This window comes from Lipomyces oligophaga, assembly GCF_038497815.1.
Source record: "Lipomyces oligophaga strain CBS 7107 unplaced genomic scaffold V1516scaffold_4, whole genome shotgun sequence".
NCBI lineage: Eukaryota > Fungi > Ascomycota > Lipomycetes > Lipomycetales > Lipomycetaceae > Lipomyces > [Lipomyces] oligophaga.
The window spans coordinates 631945-652011 of record NW_027117788.1 but is presented as its reverse complement, the minus strand read 5'-3'; the positions used below and the strand labels follow the sequence as shown (position 1 = coordinate 652011).

At 44.6% G+C, this 20067-nt stretch overlaps 9 protein-coding genes across 9 annotated transcripts; 3 read left to right on the top strand and 6 right to left on the bottom strand.

Annotated features, from left to right (window-relative positions):
* Nucleotides 1–198: 198 nt before the first annotated feature.
* Nucleotides 199–507, top strand: V1516DRAFT_611110 (uncharacterized protein; the record flags this gene model as incomplete). The annotated part of the gene is made up of 1 exon (XM_066919298.1): nt 199–507. A coding segment is annotated over one exon (309 nt), but the record flags the coding sequence as incomplete, so codon positions are not given.
* Nucleotides 508–543: 36 nt separating this feature from the next.
* Nucleotides 544–2008, bottom strand: V1516DRAFT_675095 (MEMO1 family). Its single transcript, XM_066922196.1, has 5 exons — nt 1715–2008; nt 1588–1656; nt 1403–1515; nt 1237–1348; nt 544–1189 (listed from the first exon to the last, which is right to left on the bottom strand). Exons 1-5 carry the CDS (start codon nt 1864–1866, stop codon nt 568–570), a joined length of 1068 nt encoding a protein of 355 aa, XP_066777368.1. The 5' UTR covers nt 1867–2008; the 3' UTR covers nt 544–567.
* A 286-nt stretch (nt 2009–2294) lies between these two features.
* Nucleotides 2295–4629, bottom strand: V1516DRAFT_675094 (uncharacterized protein). The gene has a single exon (XM_066922195.1). It carries the CDS (start codon nt 4578–4580, stop codon nt 2409–2411), a length of 2172 nt encoding a protein of 723 aa, XP_066777367.1. The 5' UTR covers nt 4581–4629; the 3' UTR covers nt 2295–2408.
* On the bottom strand, nt 4542–5956 carry V1516DRAFT_336647 (uncharacterized protein). Its single transcript, XM_066918914.1, has 2 exons — nt 5456–5956; nt 4542–5393 (listed from the first exon to the last, which is right to left on the bottom strand). The coding sequence occupies exons 1-2, from the start codon at nt 5687–5689 to the stop codon at nt 4929–4931; spliced, it is 699 nt and encodes a 232-aa protein (XP_066777366.1). The 5' UTR covers nt 5690–5956; the 3' UTR covers nt 4542–4928.
* A 268-nt stretch (nt 5957–6224) lies between these two features.
* V1516DRAFT_624961 (uncharacterized protein) lies at nt 6225–9421 on the bottom strand (the record flags this gene model as incomplete). The annotated part of the gene is made up of 2 exons (XM_066919687.1): nt 6225–8591; nt 8639–9421. The coding sequence occupies 2 exons, from the start codon at nt 9419–9421 to the stop codon at nt 6225–6227; spliced, it is 3150 nt and encodes a 1049-aa protein (XP_066777365.1).
* A 215-nt stretch (nt 9422–9636) lies between these two features.
* V1516DRAFT_637668 (P-loop containing nucleoside triphosphate hydrolase protein) lies at nt 9637–12289 on the bottom strand. Its single transcript, XM_066920048.1, has 2 exons — nt 12071–12289; nt 9637–12014 (listed from the first exon to the last, which is right to left on the bottom strand). The coding sequence occupies exons 1-2, from the start codon at nt 12115–12117 to the stop codon at nt 10097–10099; spliced, it is 1965 nt and encodes a 654-aa protein (XP_066777364.1). The 5' UTR covers nt 12118–12289; the 3' UTR covers nt 9637–10096.
* On the top strand, nt 12260–13785 carry V1516DRAFT_336896 (uncharacterized protein). Its single transcript, XM_066918915.1, has one exon. The coding sequence runs from the start codon at nt 12456–12458 to the stop codon at nt 13341–13343; it is 888 nt and encodes a 295-aa protein (XP_066777363.1). The 5' UTR covers nt 12260–12455; the 3' UTR covers nt 13344–13785.
* A 1060-nt stretch (nt 13786–14845) lies between these two features.
* Nucleotides 14846–16839, top strand: V1516DRAFT_675086 (uncharacterized protein). Its single transcript, XM_066922194.1, has one exon. The coding sequence runs from the start codon at nt 15281–15283 to the stop codon at nt 16664–16666; it is 1386 nt and encodes a 461-aa protein (XP_066777362.1). The 5' UTR covers nt 14846–15280; the 3' UTR covers nt 16667–16839.
* V1516DRAFT_675083 (uncharacterized protein) lies at nt 16792–19963 on the bottom strand. Its single transcript, XM_066922193.1, has 2 exons — nt 19862–19963; nt 16792–19802 (listed from the first exon to the last, which is right to left on the bottom strand). Exons 1-2 carry the CDS (start codon nt 19949–19951, stop codon nt 16872–16874), a joined length of 3021 nt encoding a protein of 1006 aa, XP_066777361.1. The 5' UTR covers nt 19952–19963; the 3' UTR covers nt 16792–16871.
* Between the last annotated feature and the right edge of the window lie 104 nt (nt 19964–20067).

The window sequence follows — 20067 nt, the reverse complement described above, 5'->3', positions numbered from 1 at the left end:
AACTTTTCAATTTTGTTCTATAAAAATATTAGTGTTTGGAAAAGATTGCGGACAGATCGAAGAAACTTCAATGAAGTCTTCATTAATATTATCAGAATATTTAAGATAGTCGATATGGCGGCTCGGAATGCAGACAGTAAGTCAATTGGCAAAGCTTTTAATAAGTCTACGATCTCACAGACCGGAGCTGCAAGCCAGAACAAACATGTATTCTATGTCACATTCAAGTCGCCATTCATCTCGCTTTTAAAACGTGCGAAGGATAAAGTTGAGAAGTTACATTCTTCGAAAAATTTTTCAAAGTCAAGCACACCTTCGATCCAATTCGTAGGTCTTGCAAAAGCAATTCCAAAGACATTGTCGCTTGGACTGAGGTTCAAAGCAATGGGATATGATATGAAAGTCTACTGCGATACAGTTGCAATTGTGGAAGAAGTAGAAGCTGAGGACAAAAGTTGGATAGAGCGGAAAAGAAACGTGAGTCGAATTACAGTAAAAATTACGGTTACAGGATCAGTTCCATTAATTACGACTTGAACCATCACAGCGAACTATCATCAGAGTAATTCAGGCTTTTGCAAAGCCGCTGGCATAACTGACGCTTGAATCGGCCAGACTTTTGCAATGACTGCTTTGCTTATACTGTACCCAGCAGATTTTTCCAAAGCTATACTTAATAGCGTCTTCTTTCTTGATCTCGCCCTTGGCAACTTGCTCGGCATCTCTCGTCCCAGGCGATGGCAGTCTTTCCTCTATTGGTAGCTCAATGCCTTCTTTCTCGCGCAAATATTCTACACCAGCTAGAATGACACCAATTGGATGACGCCCACATATCGTGTTACGAGTATGTTCTAGATACTCAGTCCACTCTTCGTGAGACCCATCACTGGCAACGTCCATGCCGAGATAATCCATCATTTCAATAGACTTGTAGATAGGAATATCCGGCTTAACGATTTGTCTCAGGTTGTTTGGACTTTCAAGTCTGCGGACTCTAGAACATCGCGCATCTTCTACATAATTTGTGAATTGGAATCGTGCGCCCCAGTGACAGAAATCAGACGAAATCACAAATCCGTTCGAGGGATCCTTTATATGTTTTGCAAGAAGTTTTCCAAACTCCTGCTCACTCTTTTTATTTAGCGCCCCGACCATGATTGGTACGATCGGTCTGATTCCTTCGGATGATCTATCATATTAGGATTTAAAGAAGCAAGTTTGATTTGAAGCACTCACAGTGACATCATCTTGTAAATATAGGGCAGATGCATTTCTAACGAATGTTCTTCTTCATCCACGGTTCTGGTCATTTTCTGGAATTTCCCTGATTTGTCGAGCTCTGCAATTGCTATTCGTCCTATTAGTGGTACTCTATTCTTTGTAGTACAAATCTTGAACTTACTGTCTGTATCTATAGGTAGATCTCCTAATGGTGTTTCATAGACTGTACATCCTGAAGTGGCGCATGAACTAAGATATACGTGATGCGACGGACCAACCAGGAAAACTCGTTTTCTAGCCGTTTTTGAGTTTATATCAGTATCGTTCTCATTTCATCTTGTATGTAAATAGATCTCTCCTACTCACACCTTGGACACGTCCCATGACTTGTAAGCCCACGCCGCCGTAGGCCCTGAATACGAGTATCCTGCATGTCTATTTCAAATCAGAATTATCATTCTGCGCCTCCTATATCACTTCAAATCGAACTCACGGTGCTATTACAATTCGTGCTCCTGGAACGGGCAGTTGGCCATGTTCGTACGATGAATCTGGCACGTTACCCAGAAATCGCGTTAACTGCTCATCCAGCGCTTCCTTGTCTCCCAAGTACCATGATCCGGCATGCGTCGCTGTTCGCTTCATCGTGATATTTATCTTCCGAAGTTTATCTTCGTTCAGGCTCTAATCCTGAGGTCTTTGTCGTCTTCTCTTCTGTACTCAGATATCGTCTTCAAACCTATAAATCTGCCACGATCAGTCTTTGCTGGCCGGTCCTCCTCCTTATAATCTTATAATCGTCAGAGCGCTGTTGGGACTTCGGCCATCACCAATGCCTCATCTCGGCCCTCCTCGCGTGCAAGTCCAAGTACCCACGACGGATTATGTAATACTTATCCAGTAATGGCAGTTGCAGCGTATAATTATATGAACGAATGAAAGTTCAAATCCGGTGGAGTAGTAGGCTAAATTTATACGATTTACACGCTTGTGCTGTTAAGATTACACACAACCGTCTTCCACAGGACTCCCTTAAGCCCTTTCAAATGTCCTTTCTCAAATATAACTACTTCCTCACATTCATCATTTTCATTATCAATATCAAAACCGTCGAAAACTGGACCATCTTCCATTTTTCAAAATAAACTGCTTTTCGTCTCATATCCTACAATACCTTTCGTCAAAATTTATACAATGCTATCGTCCTTGCTTCCAAATCCTCCGTTGTTTACTGGGATCACAATCACTCGCCGCTCGTCGATTTTATCGTTCGTCTGTTGTGGCGCCCGTTCGGATCCTGCGGTATTGATTGAGACAGATCGTGAGGATGAAGAACTTGTACTGTACTGATAGTAATCCTTAGAGTTTTGCAATGCTGCATAGCTCTCCCACGTCTTGGTTTCCTCCCGGATCATATCCTGGAGTTTAATTTTGACTGGCGTCGCCACGCTCTCCCCAAATCGTCGCATCTCTCGGCCCAGAAACTCGCTGAGCCCTTTTAGTGGACTGGAATACTTTGCTCCGGAAGTCTCTGGGGTTTTTGGATTTTCCGCTGGTGTCACTGGTATGTCTTTATCGGTGACTTCGACTTTGAATTGGAGCGGAGCTGAAGCTAATGTGTTATTACTTGCATCTTCAGCACCCCCCTGTTCGTTCAATTGGTTGTCTTGGCAAATCATTCTATTCTGTTGATTTTGGACAGATTCATGTGTCATTTCAATGATCGGAGATGTAATATTGTTTTTGTTAATCGACTCAAAAGAACAATTATTGGCAGTTCTTTTCTCATCCGCACTAATTGGTGTTAAAACTGCAGCTTCAATCAGACTCGCTGTCAAAGAAAGTTGTTGAGGCTCTACGTATAATGACGATGCAGACTGACAGCCTGCAGTTCGAGCCATTTCTTCTCTATTGAGGGAATAATTCATAGACAATCGGTAAGGTCTTGTGCAATAACCAGGAGAAGAAACAACTTCTTGAATCGATTTTCTCTCAGATTCAGTAACGCCTGACTCAAGTGAGTCAATTAATTCATTTGCTTTGCTCTGGATCATGTCATCCGATGAAACCGGAGAATTGGGAATCTTAAGGAGGTGGGTATAATCTTGTTTAGGTCCATGGATGTTTTTGAACTTCGATGAGATCTTCAATCTGTTATTTTCATCAGAAATAAATAATGCATCACCTGAATGGGATGTTGACTTAGAAATGCTGGAAACTTCAACTGGTTCATTGGAGGGGTCAAGCGAGCTAAGGAAATCAGAGATAAATAGAGGTCTACACCCACTCTTGTTAGGTGGAGTCGATGTATGCAGAGGAAGAAGCGAGGACGTTGAAAATGCGATGTGCGGAATCTCTGGAAGACTATGATTTGCTGTAGGCATTTCGCCAATAGATAGGTCGTCGGGGTGGCCGTAAATGATGGAAGAGTCGGATTTATATATATATGACTCGTTGGCAGAGTACATGAAAAACTTTGGCTTTCCAGATTGTGCGTAACGCGGGATAGGCGCAATTACTAGAAGCTGGTCAGATTTCTCAGTAGTGGAAACAGATCCACGAGCTAAACTTGTCTGAGATTCTAATTTAGAATTTGAGCCTGAATCTTCAATGTCTGCTACGTCAGACACAGACATATAAAATTCATCAGCATTACTGATGACTAATCGCGGATTTGCCTCAATCGAAAAGGAGTTGACTTCATCGTCGTATGGAAAATGTTCATCACTTGAATGATGTTCGTCAGAGTGATAGTAATTGAACTCATTGGGTTTAATGACAAATTGACATTCTGCCGCGTTACTAAATTCTTCAGTGTAAAGAATACCCCGCCCATAAGAATGGCTTAAAATAGAACATTCGTCTTCAAGATTTGACATAGACACTGGGGGATGTATGGCGGATAAAATAGAAAGTTCTGCTCTAGCTTCTCCTATAGAAGATTCCGATTCGTTGCTGAAATTTTCGATTGCCGAGTCTTTACCTACCTTATCAGAAGTGAAAATGACAGAATAATCGGCCTGTTTCAAATAGCCGATATTTTCAGAAAATCTTGAGTTTGTGGTCACTTCAACTGATTTGATGTCACAGTGTTTAGTTGAATGTTGATAAAGATGATTTTCGACTGTACTGTCTTGGAGAATCATAGGGTTGTCAGGGCAACTACCAACGTTAGACTCACAGGTCTGAACAAACGAACTGCATTTCGTTACTTGCTGAAACGAATCTTTTCTTTGGTTGCAAGGTCTAAATCGAGGAACATAAATTGTGCCGTAAGGCTGGTTAGGATCTTCAAGCATGGAGCTGGTGATGGATTCCGAAGGTAAATTTTCTTGGGTTTCTGTCTGCGAGAGCTCCATGGATGGCTGCGCTCCTTCAGTCTTCTCTTTCGTCGGAGGATTGAGAAATAGTCTAACAGCTTCAAGGTCAGCTGCTAGGACCATGAAATTGCGATAAACGTTCATAAATTGGCGTCTAAGAAGACTATGATTGCGCTGACGGCTGAGGCCTATACTAATACCAGCAATTTCCGTGCACATTATTTTCATCTTCAATAGCAGCTCTCCGATAACTTTGGCAAGCTCATCTGTCGGTTGAATGGTGTTTGTTATTTGTACCGTCTGCATCATAAAGTTTGCCGTTAGATTGGCGATCACGTCTTGGTACTGAGCGAGGGCAAGAATCTGAATGTCATCAAGCGTCTAGAGCTACGTTAGTGAAATGGTAAAAGAAGCAAGAACTGAGAACTGAGAACTAACTTCGGGGAATGCGCTAAGCGGAGTATATAGGATCAACTGAGCGTCTTCAGCAGTGAATTGATATGGCGCTTGTTGAGTGTCTCTTTTTATTGGAGATTTTGATTCTTCAGCGTGAGAGAGCTGGTTGTCATAGTAACATAGACGAAATGAGAATAGAAGAGCAAAGACTATGAATAAATCAAAACTGGACCCTGATTCTGAAGGGAATTGTTGAGGAGTTAGAGTAGGCTCATTGACTTCAGTTGCATATATCTCTTCACCGATGTTCGGCTCCACAGGAAAGGTAGGCAATATTTGGCTACTAAGCGATTCAGAATTCTGAGTAGAATATTGAATATTGACAGGAGCTGCAGCCTTCTTTTTTGTGCGTTTAAACAGCTTCGTGATACTCACGGATGACTTTCTGGAGACGCGCTATCCGCATTTGTGTTAGTTGGGTAGCTTCATATTATTTCCAAGACATCAGAAGTGTATACCTTTTTGGCATTCGCAGCAATTCCAAATATGCGTTTGGTGCGCTTGATACCAATAGCTACGCCTAGCATGAAAACCATGATAAGTATAACTGCGAAGCCAAGAAGCTGACGAACGTAAGTTCGTGAGACTTCAGTCAATAATTCAGGATCACGATAATCAAAGAAGGTATAGGAAAAGAGCCACTCTGCTGTATCGTAGTCCAAGGGTGGGGGCAAAGGTCGAGCTGATGACATCGCTATCTCTGATCTGAACTGGCAGATATATTTCTTGTATTTCTTTCAGAGAACAAAGAAAAACTGAAATACTTTCTGAATTAGTAGGCCAGGAGTGCTGAAATATGCAACCATGAAGGGAAACGCAGATAGAAAAAAGATTAGAAATGAGGTAGAAATGAAATCTACTGGGAACGGAAGTATACATAGAGTAGTATAGGAGTAGTAACACAGATTGGTATTTCCATAACTGGCTGATCTTTGTTTGCGCATTGCCTAATTGGGTAATTGGTTTAATTGACCTCCATGATGGAAGTGTTTCTCAATTCACACAGTTATATGGATATACAAAATAAAATGTTCTAACCAAGATTATATACAATATACACAAATCTAAAACTATCATGCGAATACAAAGATCAAATTCAATGCAAATATCGCCCAACACCATCTCAGCCTTCCGATCTAGCTGTACGTATTCAGGAACACCAAACGAATCAAACATACATATAAATATTAATATAAAACACTTTAACGTACACAAAGGTATTGAAAATCACGAAAGGATTACTCGAATACGAGATACAAAGAGTTCCAATAGCTTTGGAATTTCTATCAATTCAGGCTTCGGAGGTTCACCATTCTTGCCATTTCGTCGATTTCTTCTAGCACGAGCACGCCGTTCATACTCAATGGGATCCAGTTGATCTTCATCATCCTCTATTTCTTCATCTGACGAGTCGGATTGATCCGCAGCCAATTGCTCCAAATCATCATCTCGCAGGCCGAAATCCTCACCTCGAAGAAGCTGCGGTAGAGTTGCTCTCCATTCTGCTTCGTCGACCGCTTCATCCGAATCAGATTCTGAATCTCCAGCCGGAGTCAGTCCATGGGGGCCACTCTCAGCTTTCAAACGATCACGTAACTTGTTTTCACGCCATTGCTTCCGCAGCTTTGTCCATTCAATTAAGCAGTCGATCTCTTTCAAGAGATTCCCTTCGCTAACATGAACCACACCATCTGGTCCAGCGATACCACGAGAAATAGCGATATGGAATAATTCGTTCATATCGATACTCGTTCCAGGCCCATCTCGCAAAAACTCTAAGATGGTTTCAATCCAAGTCATCAATTTGGAGAAAAGTCCATTATCATGAATGTGCACATCATGCACAAATCTATAAAACGCTTCCTGGTGACGCTCGCATAGATCCACAAACTTCTGAACCAGCACATTCGCATCAGGATTCACTGCATCACTGTGACAATGCTCAACTGTTTTAATTAAGTCATTGACAAAGTCAGCAACATCTGTAACAGAATGGTGAACATTGGCAGATTTATATACTTTCACCAAAGGCTCATAAAACATTGTAAACACGTCTTTAAACAATTCCAGCGTTACACGCTCTGTCGTGAGGGCCAGAATTAAATCCTTATCTCTTTTCCGAATCATGAGTTTTAGAAGTGATTTCAGATTGGAGAAATACCGAATATCTTCCCCAACCTCAACGGAGATGTCTTCAACAGCAAGATTCCAAGCAATCCAAGAATTTATTACCTTGCCAACCGTGATGTCATCCACAGGCGGTGAACTTATTGCGTCTGATTTTGCAATCGCGACAATAATATCAATTTCTTCGTCTTTCTCTTCCCAGTGAATCTGAGAGCGAATATCTTGTGACCCATCTACGTATTTCTGTATTCGATCGCAGAGCAGGTCGTCATTTAGTTTTTTCCGCACTACCGCAATCGCTCGATCTTGGACTTTGATATCTTCATTCAAAGCAATATATAAAATTCTCTGTAGTAGGCTCTTTTGTCCAAATGGCTGCGCCAGAAATAAGTCCAGTACAGCTTTCATCATGGAGACAGGATTTGAAAACCGCATGACATTCTTCAAAAGCCCATAAGGAATTAAACGATGAATACGCTTAGTCTGAGCCAGCATTTCCGAAGCGTTATCTTGACCAACAAATAAATGATAAATAGTTGCAGCAACCTCGATACGAGCCCATTCGACAAATTTCTGATATTGAGGTGATAAGTCAGCAATGCGTTCTTTTTCCCGAATTTCGCCGAAGAATCGCGAAAGTCCGTCTCTCTGAATTAAATCCCGTTTGAACTCAGCCATGTAAACATCAAAATCTCGTGCTCGCTGAGAAGCAATTTGCAGAAATTTATACTGCTCTTCCAATCGTAGTGCATCCGCGTCTGCGCGTCGTTTAATGTCAAGCTTCTCATCAGGAGTTAATTCGGTACTCGAAAATTCATGATTACAGAGAAAGTCACGCATTATCTCGCTCTCAGCAATTGCACTGATGGTGATCAGATTTCGTAAGAATGCTCGCAAAGAAAGTCGCTGTTGTTCACCGATTAATCGGATGGTGTGTTTCTCCTCTGGAACTACTGGTGAGATATGATTGAATGTAGAAGAGGATGAGCGCGGGGAAGCAGACGGAGAGCCAAGATTAGGAATAGGCGAGGATAATACCGGTGTGCTCTCCGAAATTTCTTTCATAGATGTTATCGATCTCTTGGATAACATGTTCCTCATAAACTGAGGTTGACTTGCAACGTTTGGTGAGCCTGTCGATGCAAGGCTAGAATGGTCTGAATTTCCATGAGATTGCGAACTGTGGACACTGATGGCATCATCGACAAGTTCCCCTGATGATTTGCGAGTATACACAGCTTCGTAATTATCATCGTACTCTTGCGTAATATCAAAGGTTGAGGCAGGAGCAGAATGAGATTCGGACTCATCGGTCACAGTTCCCGATAGTTTATTTTTCATTGGAACACGAGGAATGCTGCGTTCCGGAAACGCATGCAGAAGCTGCTGATACAGCGATTTGAAATCCGAATACCTCTTTGAAACATACTGCTCTCTACCTTCGTGTGTTGTACGAATGATGAATTCCTGAATATGTGAGAAATATATAGATTTCGAATCGCAAACCAACTTACTAGATGGGTACCGCCACGTACACGACGTTTATTTTGGACAACATTCCGAACACCGACGACATTAATATCAAATCCATTGATAGGTCTCCCATCCGTCGCGTTCTCGATCATATATTTTTCTCTTTGATCAGTGTCACTTTTTTCTGCCGCAGACATCGAGGAAGACCTTTCTCCCTGTGCAGCTTGTGTTTGTTCTGGGTCTATCATTCCAACACCCTTCTCGATCCCGGATGCAGTTCTTATACCAGAAGACATCATGACCTCAATCATTTTCTGGATCTTGTATGCGATGCGCATTCGTTTAGTCTCCTCTGTACGGTCGTCAGAAGTGCTAATTTTCTTTTCCGAAAAAGATTCCCAAAAAGTCTGAACTTTATCTTGCCAGAATTCTGTTTCTTTATTTTGGTTGATAAACGGGAAATTACGCACATAGTTGACAAACACAAACCGTAAAAAAGGGAACTCGCTGTCTTGAATCGAAATTTCTGTCACTTGAGGATCATCGACTTTTTCGGCCTCGTCATCTAGCTTCGGACTAGACCCACCGCCAAACAGTCTCAGACGACGACCAGCTGCTCGAGCAGCTGCCATGCCTGAAACAGGCGCACCAATTTTTTTAGGTGCTACTTTGCGAGAATTATCGGCTCTGAACGGCGATCCGAATCGCTTCAAAGCATCTGGTTCTTCAAGTAGTGCACGCACCTCTTTGCTGAGTTCCAAATTTATCAGCTCCTTTTTCAAATAATGTTCTTGCTGACCGGTGAATATAAAGCTGGACTGCATAATTTCTCGGCCTGTGACGTTTGACAAGGTATGTTTAGCACTGCTCGTGTCTGAGGAGATCGCTACTGGTGTTGTTCCTGCGGGAGGTCCACCTGGCTTTACGGTGGCTCCAGCCATAATTCCAGGCCCTAGAACTTCAGGAGAAGCCATGAGTCAACTCGGTTATTGAGATTTCGTTTTTTGTACGCAGTCCAACTTACTGTTAAAAGGATCAAGGCCGACGACAAGTTCTGTACATCCCTACTTCCGGCGGTGACGAGAGTGATATCAAGAAGGGGTTTAGTGCTAGTTGCCCACTCGCTATCTCTAAGCGAGCAACCTTATGTAAATACGAACGGCTTCAGATGAAGTATTCAGTAATCCAAACAAAAAATTATTTCTGTCAATTAAATTGAAATTGTTGCTTATTAAACTGGAATTAATCTTCTACAGTGTACGTCTCTCCGCGCTTTCCGAACGATCGTGCTTCACAGCCGTGGATCCCGGACTAACTTATTAAACTTAACCTGTCGTGTAAAGTCACAACCACAGTTGAAGTTCTTACGAACGAAATATGCAATTACAACACCAACAGTAAAAAAGCCTTAGAAAATGCAGTATAACAAATAAAAAAAACTTAATCCGAAACATCTGAACATCATTGAAGCATACTTTTTATTACTTCGCTCCTTAAGCTTAGCGTCGCTCGGTTTTGCCATTACCTCGTTTACCAGCGAATAAATGTTTTGGCATCGCTTCCGTGTAATGACGATCTGCTTCACCCGCGCGACCAAGTCGGTTTCGTTCCCGGCGATGTAACTTCTCAATCCGGTCTGCTTTCCGGCGAAGTGAATTTGTTCCGAGGCCACCATCGAATCTGCTTGTCTGCAAAACAGGCTGTGAATCTTGAACAGCAGCCGAGCGTGAGCGTGATCGCTTGGCTTCTCGCATGACGACATCAACACCAGCTTGCTGTGCCTTAGATGCAGCGATTGCAGCATCGCGTTCATCTGTTCGACCTCGGATCTGTTCATCGAACTCTGTCGTATCGATATGGATGTCCTCCAGATGCTCTTGCATGGCGGAAAGACTCTTGCGCTGTTTCGATCGAGGAATAATCGCACGGTTATGTAGAGCCTTGCGCGAACGCGATTCACTCATGATAAGTTTTTTCTTCTCTCGAATCCAAGCTGCCTTCATTCGAATGTCAGCATCCTCCTCGGTCTCAAATAGGTCTTCATCATCAGTATCATAGAACCCAGACGCCTCTAGACTTTCTTCTTCTCTCTCGAGCTCTTGTAACTTGCGACCGATGTCAGGGTCAAGAAAATCGTAAACGTTTTTGCCATCTAAAAGCTCGGGAATTTTGTCATTCTTCCAGTCGTCGTCTTCGAGCAAATACTTCTCTTTCAAATTAATGTTGTAAACGCCGGGCCCACCGTTCTCGGCTTCGATGTCTCGCGCTAGTTTTCGACGGTTGGGATCATTAGGATCATATTTCTGCATAGTCTTCACAGCTTCAGGAATAAAGGGAGCCCGGTCTTCTGGATTTCCGCGCTGAATGGTAGGTGTGGCAAGGTGAATGCGGTTAAGAACATCATTAATCTTTGTACCCTTCAATTTCTGATCAACACGGGAGGCCAAAAGTTTATCGCAAGCGGCATTGCGCACTTCCATCAAGTTCGTTTCCTGATGGCAAGATAGAGTGAGAAGCTCAACAGCAGGATCAGCAGTGACAGTATCAAGAAGGGCACGGCGCTCTGGATCAAGATCTTCCGGACGCATAGCATCAATTTTATTGACAACGACAAGAACGGTCTTGTTTGCAAATAGAGGCTTAATCGAATGGAAGAGACCGACCTGGGCCTCGACCGAAAATCCACACTGCTCAGACAGATCCATAAAGTACAGAATGCAAGAACGCAGGTGAGCGATAGCGGTGATGGACTGCATTTCAATGGTGTTCATTTCTTCAAGAGGATGATCGAGAATCCCAGGAGTGTCAATTGCTTGATAACGCAAATATTTATAGTCAAAATGGCCAACATATAGCGACTTGGTAGTGAAGGCATAGGGCTGGACATCCACATCTGCTCGAGTGATAGCTTTCAGAAAAGATGACTTGCCAACATTGGGATATCCACAGATGACAAGAGTGCGGGTGTTCGGGTTGATAGCAGGAAGACGGCCAAGATGCTGACGGACCTGCTCGAGATATAACAAAGGATCCTTGAGACGTTTGACAATGGTCGCCATGCGACCCATAGCAGCACGCTTCAGCTGCTTACACTGAAACAGTGATTGGCCGAATTTGAGCAGTCGGACATAATCTCTCGAGACTTGGTCTATCAGATGCTTTGCCATGGACAGCTGCGAAAGAGCAATCTTGTAATGGTCACGATCATACAAAGTATTGAGCAAGTCCTGATGGAAGGGGTGAACATCGTCTAGTCTAGGAAACGAGTCGACTATTTCCTGTAGCTTCTCTGTAAACCCATCGGCCGTATACCGAACTTTGCGCATATAAAATGCACGGATTCGAGATATTTTGAATCCCGATCGGATAACAGTCGGGGTTTTTCGCTGCGTTCGATTGAGAACTACATCTAAGAATCTAAAATTTTCGTTAATTTGCCAATATCGACCAGAAAATTGTCTCAAGCTCCCTACTCTGTCGAATTCGGAACAGGACCTATATCCTTCCAAGTGACCTTCATTCTAAGCTTTTTTGATCGCAACAGCAAATGACTTTAATTCAAGGCTGGATTCTATTGAAAAGATGGACCACAGTAAAGAATGAAAAAATTAGTTAGCCAGCAGAAGAACAGTCCAAATCTGCGGCGTGTCCCAGTTGGGAGTTTAAAAATTTTTTCCCAGCAAAATGAGAGATCAATGGACAGATAGGCATCACGTGAAGCTGTCAGGTGATTATAGACATCATGTGATCTTGTTGGAATACAGCATAATAGAAACAGTAGGAAAATTAGGATGGAGGAAGTTAAAAGCAAACAAGAGTTACCGATTGTGATAACAGAAGGACAAGCGAAATTGAAGAATGGCAGGAAACGAAGCTCCTCGAGGAATTTTAAAAAACCCTCCTCCAGCGGAGATGTACGAAAAACTTCCGCCCCCTGTTGATCGAGAGGTGCTTATGCGAAATACCGAGGTGAACGCATCATTACATGGAGATCATTCTAAGATGGATATCCGTCCGCTTGCGGTGCGAGCCGCAATGATAAACAGTGATCCTGCGCATGACCACGGGCATACGAGTGGAGCAGCGCTTGTTCGAGTTGACGAGAAGGCTGCTGGTTTGGCGGCAGAATCAGGATCGGCCGATCCTTCGGCGGATCAAGCCGGCAAGAACCGTGATCAAATGACAGAGGAGGAAAGAGTGAAATGGGATGAGGCCAATATATATTTAACTGAGCAAGAGCGAACAGCCAAGATGAAGATCACGGAGCCTAAGACCCCGTTTGCGCAGAGTGTAGATCCATCGGAGCTGGTCGACTACAGCGACAGCGAAATTGAGGGAATGACGTTGAATGGAATTAATGGACATAGGAAAAGAAGAGTCAGTGAGGAAGTTCCAGAACTGGATTTGGGTGATCCAGAGGAACCAATTGATTCGGGGATAGATACAATGAACAATGGTCGTATTTTGAAGGAAAACATCGAGCCTGACTTGGGCGCAGGCAAAGAATCTACAGAGAGTGAAGCTGGGCAAGGAAGTGAAGAAATGGAAACGGAAGAGGAACGGCACAGACGATTTGCAGATATGCGGAAAAAGCATTACGAGATGAAGGGAGCTTTGGAACTTGCACACCAGTTAACTGCTAAAGTGGACGATGAGGAGGAGGAGGAAGAGGAGGAGAATGAGGAGGAGGACGATGGGGAAGATGAGATGGATGCGGATGATGAAGAAGAGAATGGAGATAAATAGCTGCTACGAGTGCGAAATATATATAATAAATACAGACAACCTGGGAGCATGAATGTATGGTATGTCCGCCGACTCTGACACTCGTCAATCATGAGAAATTAGCCGCCAAAAGCGGACTCCGGACGAGTTCTTAATGTCGACGCAGATGGATCTTCGCACGAAAATCATAAGGATTAATCACAAACACAAAATTAAAACCTGTAATCAAACAGGAGTCTGGTTTGCACTGTCTAATGTGCGTGTAGAAGAAGAAGAAGAGCAAAGAAGGAGCACAGCAACACTGTGAGGACAAAGACTTGGAAAAATTTGTGCTTTGCGGGGGTTGGTGCCGTTGTCGCTGACGCTAGTCTGCTTTCCTGTACAGGCTGTGTTTTGTTCTGTGTTTTGTACCCCAAAGAAGGGAGTCAGCGGACGGGGTAGGAACCTGTCGGAAGAGCGCTAGGATCTGACAAAGAGCCGAGGATGTCGGATAAGGGAAAGTGGGAGCGGCCGGTGGGCAAGTGCGTCATAAGACTTTTTAGTTAGTAGGCGGTACGGGAATGGATTGACGGACCATAGTCATCGGAGAGCACGGTGTACTGTGTGTGCGTTGCTTTGCTGTGCAAAGCAACTGGAGGCTGTCGAGGAGGAGTAGTAACAGGAGCGGTTGTGATTGGACGGCAGATAACGCGATATCGCGTGTGTCATACAATGTTGTGATGTTGTACGCAAGTACGCAAGATCACCTTTCTTTCTACGATAGGCCGTGGACAAAGGCATGTGCGACAAGTAGCCTGACTGCACGACCAACCGGCGTCGGCAGGATGATTCGATTAAACGACTATGAGATTGGGCCGATCAAGTCTATCGATTATTGTGGGGTGGGGACCGCCAGCCTCGATCGATGAGGAAGTGCGGCGGCTGGGACCAAAGCCGGGCTTCTCCAGCAGCACCAGCAGCAGCGGCGGCGGCGGCGAGCTTGTTTGCTTGCTCAGACGACGGACTAGACATCCGACGGAACAGTGGGAACAGTGGGAATAATGGGAATGTGCAAGCAGAACAGACAGATCAGTCTGAAGAGAACGACGAAAAAGAGGACATTAGAGCAGTAGAGCTTAAAGCAGTAGAGCTCAGAATAGTAGAGCAATATCTGCTGTTGCAATCTAATCCCAGTAGTCGTCGTTTTAGTTGTGGTCGCAATCGCAGCCAACTGGGATCGTGCCGATCGACCTTCCGCCCTGCTCGCGACACACGACAGTCGTCCTGTCTGTCTCAAAGTCGCCGGAGTCTGCTGACTTTCCGTTCCCCTCATTTCTGCACTGTACAAACTAGCTCCTCACACCACTTTGAAAGTGTGGGGAAGCGAAACATGGGGAAGCCATAGGAAAGACAAACATTGGAATATAAATAATCTCTGATAGTACCTATGTTTATATTTTGCACAAATGTAGCTCTCCAGTTGAGTTGACTTGCGTTGACTTGCGTTGACTTGCGTTGCGTTGACTTGACTTGACTTGAGTCGACTTGAACCCCTCTTTTTTTCCCGACTTTCAGTATACCCGCTGGACTGGTATACTGCTCGATTACTCGACAGCAGCATAGTTAAGCGCTCTCACCCTTTGCCTTCCCCCGCCGCCACTCCGTCCAGGCCCCGATCAATAGTCCCACACTAGACAGACGTCGACTAGCAGTTCTCAGTAAGCGACTCCGACGCAGTCAGAGATCAAGCACTGGCTTTGCTGTTTCCGCACTATTATTAATTTGGTTCTTTGTTTTTCGTTCCGCTCCGGGTTTTTTGTCTTCTTCTTACTCTTCCCTTTCTTCCTTTTCTTCCTTTTCTTTGTCTGCTTTTTCCTACATCATCGTCTCTTTTTTCCGTCCTTCATCTCCCCTTCTCACGCTTGCTGGTCTGCTCCGCCCTTCCTCCCATCCCATCCCATCCCACCTCAACTACTAAAATGCCACGTGATAAAATCACCAGAGTCTCGCTCGAGGAGTTCCATCGTCGAGCCAGCTCGTCTCTCGACGCTCCTCCGTCTGCTCCCGCACCGCCTTCGCCAGCTGCTCCGATTTTGCGAAAACGCATCGAAAAGTACCATCGTGCCTGTGCGAAAAAGATCACTGCCACCTACCGCTCGCTGTTTTTCTCCGACCTAGTCGACCAGCACTCTACTCCCATTCAGCGCTTTTTCCCCGAGTCGCTCTTTGATCTCTCGGCCCATACGGCCTCGCCCCTTCTAGCTTCTTCAGGGTCCTCCGAAACTGCTTCGCCATCCTATTCGCTCTATTCCTCACCCTCTTCATCCTCGTCCGGCCCGACTTCTGCGCTTGCCTCCCTTTCGGAGTGGCTCCGAGAAATTCGCAGAGTAGCCTTTCTTCGCTCCCAAGCCGAGTCTGACTCAGATCTACACCCTACTAAGCTTTGGGACGACTACACCCAGGCCTACTCCTCCTTCAAGCAGTCTTCTTTGACTGCAAAACTATATAACGATCTTAGTCGTTCTCAGGTCTATTTATCCGAACCCGCTGACGTCGCTGGATCGTCGATAGAGGTAGAAATGTCGGCAGATAAATCCTCTGAGATTGGGTCTTCTGTGAGTCCTGCTCATCCTACCGCCCCCACCACCACCACCACCTCCACTCCAAATTCTCCTCTACTCTTCTCGGATCGTGCATATCCAGCTCCATCTGCTGATCAATATGCTGCCTGCAAAAATCTCCAAGGAATGGGTGTCTGGGATTCCTTTGGTGTCTGGCGCTGTCTTCTACGCGACCCGTCTTCCGGTGCGTTTCCTTCCCTTACTTCCGCGTCTGCCGGCAGGCTCCGTTTGTTTGACCAGTTCGAGTCATATCTTGAATGGAAGATTTCGCAATCCGAGTCGGTTACAGATATAGCGATTCCGGATACTGTGTTGCCTCAGAAGCAAGATCTTTCTTCTACCTTCCCGCTCGCTTCTATTCTAGACTCCATGGCTTCTTCCTTCCCCGACCTTTCAGTGCAGACCCCCTCTGTCCCGCCATTCTCTAGCACCATGGACGTTTCCAAATCGCGTCCACCATCTCCTAATGCGAAAGTGGTCGGTAAATCGCAATCATACACCTCTAGCATAGACCAAGATGGTTCACGATATTCGGCGTCGGTCACACGCACCTTCTACGACGACGGCAGTTTTACCGAATCAGTTGACAATTCTCCATCATCATCATCATCATCATCGTTAGATATATTTAACTCAACCGCAGATTCTGATCCGGCAGTGAAGCGTGCAAGAGATATGGTCAAATCTCTATGGCCATTTTCGGACGATAGTACCGCCGACAACAATAAAAAGCGGCGCGACTAGAGTATTAAAATAATACTTCTGATAGCTTAATTTATTTGCTATTAGATAGAAAAGCTTAATATATTTGACATTGTTTTTTGGATGGTGTGGTATATACGATGATGTTTTTCGTTCATGTTAGATCTGGCGCTTTAGTTTGCATTTGAATATATACATTAATATACATTAACCATTATATTTATCATCTTCTACTACATTATTATCATCATCGTCGTCTTAAATCTTTCGTGAGTAGCTTCAATAGCCACGGCCGACTGATAACGGTTACGGTTTCCTTCTCCAGGAGAGCACTGGTCTGCTGTTCATCCGATTCGTCAATGACGTAGATGTGGCTCCAATTTGTAAATTTCGACGGTGGAACGGGGTAGCTTTGGACTAAAGTAGCATTATCATCATCATTACCAGCACCATTTCCATCTCCATCAATATAGTCCTCAGTAGCGTAAAATAAACAAGATGGTACATTCCCATTAACGACGTTGAGTGCAAGTGCAGGAGTTTCTACACAACACACAGAGCATGCTCCCAAAAACACAAACAAATGAACGACTCCGACTAAATAATGTTCATCGTGTTGATTGGCGTGCTGCTGATATCCTGCAGTATTATGGTTACCCAAGACAATGATCACTTTTGAGCCATCTAGATCTCGATGTCGACTCCGGATAAATTCATACATTGTACCGCCCCACTTACTGACTCCTTGAATCACCTCCGATCGACGAGTTGGATTCTTCTCGCTGTACGGCAGCCACTCAGGTAGCCTGCCCTCGGAGATTGAGATGGACAGAAACGAAGAGTCGAGACTTGGAACTCCGAGTGCAAGCGCAAGTAGCGCCTTGATCGATCGAGACTTTCCAGTCTCATCAAAAATGCAAATAAATCGTAAAGTCTCCAATAACTTTTTATTTGGCCGGATGATAAATATCTCTTGTTCAGTATGTCCCTCTCGTACTCCGTTCCCAGACACGATGTACAACTCTTCAAGCCCATTCTCAAGATACATACCTCCGTTCGAAACAATTAGTTTCTTGATCTGGGCATCGCGCGGCTTCTTGAAACCGGTGGTGCACACTGCATACTTGTCAAACAGCTTGCGGCCGTTCGCTCGCTTTTTGGGTGCAGTCCTAGAATTAGCCGGGTCTCGAAAATATTCAAATAGTCGAGCAATCACACGATGGCCCATTAACCCATCTGAAGTATCTTTTTTCGGAGATGGTGTTGTAATAGTGGTTGCAACTTCGAAGCCTATCTGATTCCTACGTGCGGATTGAGGAGTTGTCGCTATTGCCGCAGTGGACAGGGCCTGTGGGACAGGAAGCTCGAATTCCTCAAACTCGGGAAACGCTTGCACAACAATTGAGGGAACATAGCGCCGGTCAAAATATTGATTAAACTTCGAACTCGGTATGTAAATGTTGGAAATTGACTCTTCAAACTCCATCATGTCGGATACTTGTTTACTGTTAACACGGCGTAACACAACATGTGTATTTCCGCGAATACAGATATGATTTGACTCGGCACCTTTAGTCAACAAATCGACGATCTCGTACATTTCCCTCTGCGGACGGCTAACACTGCGCACGATGTCATGCACTCGTAGATCAAGACTTTTTAAAAACTTGATGTCCACAAGCGCCTCGGACCCATCATCGAATAGAACATTCGTCTTGTACGGGGTCACAAGATCAAGAATCTCGCACGGATAATGACCCTTAGAGTCGCCTTTCCAGAACGCTAGCGCTCGCAATGGTGCGACGATCGTACTCAATGTTGTGGTGGTTGTGAGTTTGGTAGGTGTCTCAGGAACAGAAGCTTCTGCAATAGAATGTTCTACAACGGAGTCATGTTCTAATGCTGGATCAGTGATATCCATCGGTGAACTGAGACTCGATCCATCTTCTGCCTCTTGATCGTTATCTCTCTCGCTATCTAACATGAGATTTCCCGTATCAGTTCTCAAAGTAATATCGACCGGCGTATGTGCCGCTCCAATTGGGGATTGAGACTGTGACTGTTCATTAAAATCAAACGTCATATCTTCTGGTTGCCTTCGGTCTCTTAATTTCTTACGTTTCGTATTTGAAAAAATCAGTAAACCACTCCGGATGTTCAGCTCGTCGTCGGGATGGTTGAGTTGGCTTTCGTTCTGTGCCGTATTGAATCTTTTCACCGGAACTGTCATGGGTATATTGGGCGATGAAGATAGAAACTGAATCGGTAGACTGGTAGAGCGTGTTGTGGGCTGACTAGTAAGACGAATCGTAGGATGCTTCGCTGTGGACGAGGGAATATCAATCACCTCACTCTTCGCATCATCGCCGGAAGGTCTGGGCTGTTCATCGATAAACTGAGTAGGCAAATCTCCAGAACCAGTAGGAAATTTCTCAGGACTCTCGTTTTCGGAATCTGATACATGCGATATCTGCGTCGAATCCGCCAGTGACGAAAACGTTTGCTGATTTTTCTCTTTTGGCCGTTCAATCGAGACAGTTGGGATCTGGCGCAAGTTCTCTAGAGCTTGTTTGGAATGCTCGCGGGCCCGGGATAGCGCAACTGGTCCTGACTTGAATTCATCGTCAGAGATATCGAGTGCATGCGTTGCAGATATAATTGGTAGAACTGGCACATTAGATACCATTGGCATACTAGGATGGGATAATTCTTTAGGAACATTTGGCGATGGCGACTTATTCAGTTGGAATGGAACCATAGTCCTCGGAGGTGAATCCTCAAATAACTCTGACCCATTCAACAGTTCCGGCCGAGGGAGTAAGCGACTTCCATCTTCTTCCTGTCGATCTGGCTGTGAGTCAGAAAAGAGCGGCGACGTAACGTGAGGTCTGCGTGGAGAACTACTGCCGTCGTCTTCATGCACGGAATTGGCATCTAGCTCACGAATTGGCGTTCGAATAAGACCTTCAAATTCAGAAACTCTATCAAACGATGTCAACTCCTGTTCCTCCTCATCCTCATCCTCATCCTGATTTAATATCGGAAGCGTGTCACTGATCTGCGTACTCTTCAGCTGCTCAAGAATCCGAGATGAACTACTAACGGCCTCTGAATCTGGAATCTCCCGGCCCACTGCCTCGCCATTACTTTCGTCGACCTCGCTGATTGGTTGTGTATCCTGCTCCTGGAAGTTAGATCTGTACTCGTCCTGCCACCCTGCTTGTCTTTATCTTGTACTTTTAAACTCTCGCCTAAGTATCCTAATCTCAGTGCGTGAATCAGTTTCGAATCAGGAATTGCTGAATCGGGCTCCTCATCGCTTTCCATATTGCTCGCAACCAATATAGTCATTACAGTCTCTACTTTTGTTTAGACTATTTTGCGTCTTTTACTAGGATGCGCCGCACTATTTTCCGCAGATCTCTCTGTAGAACTATGATTCA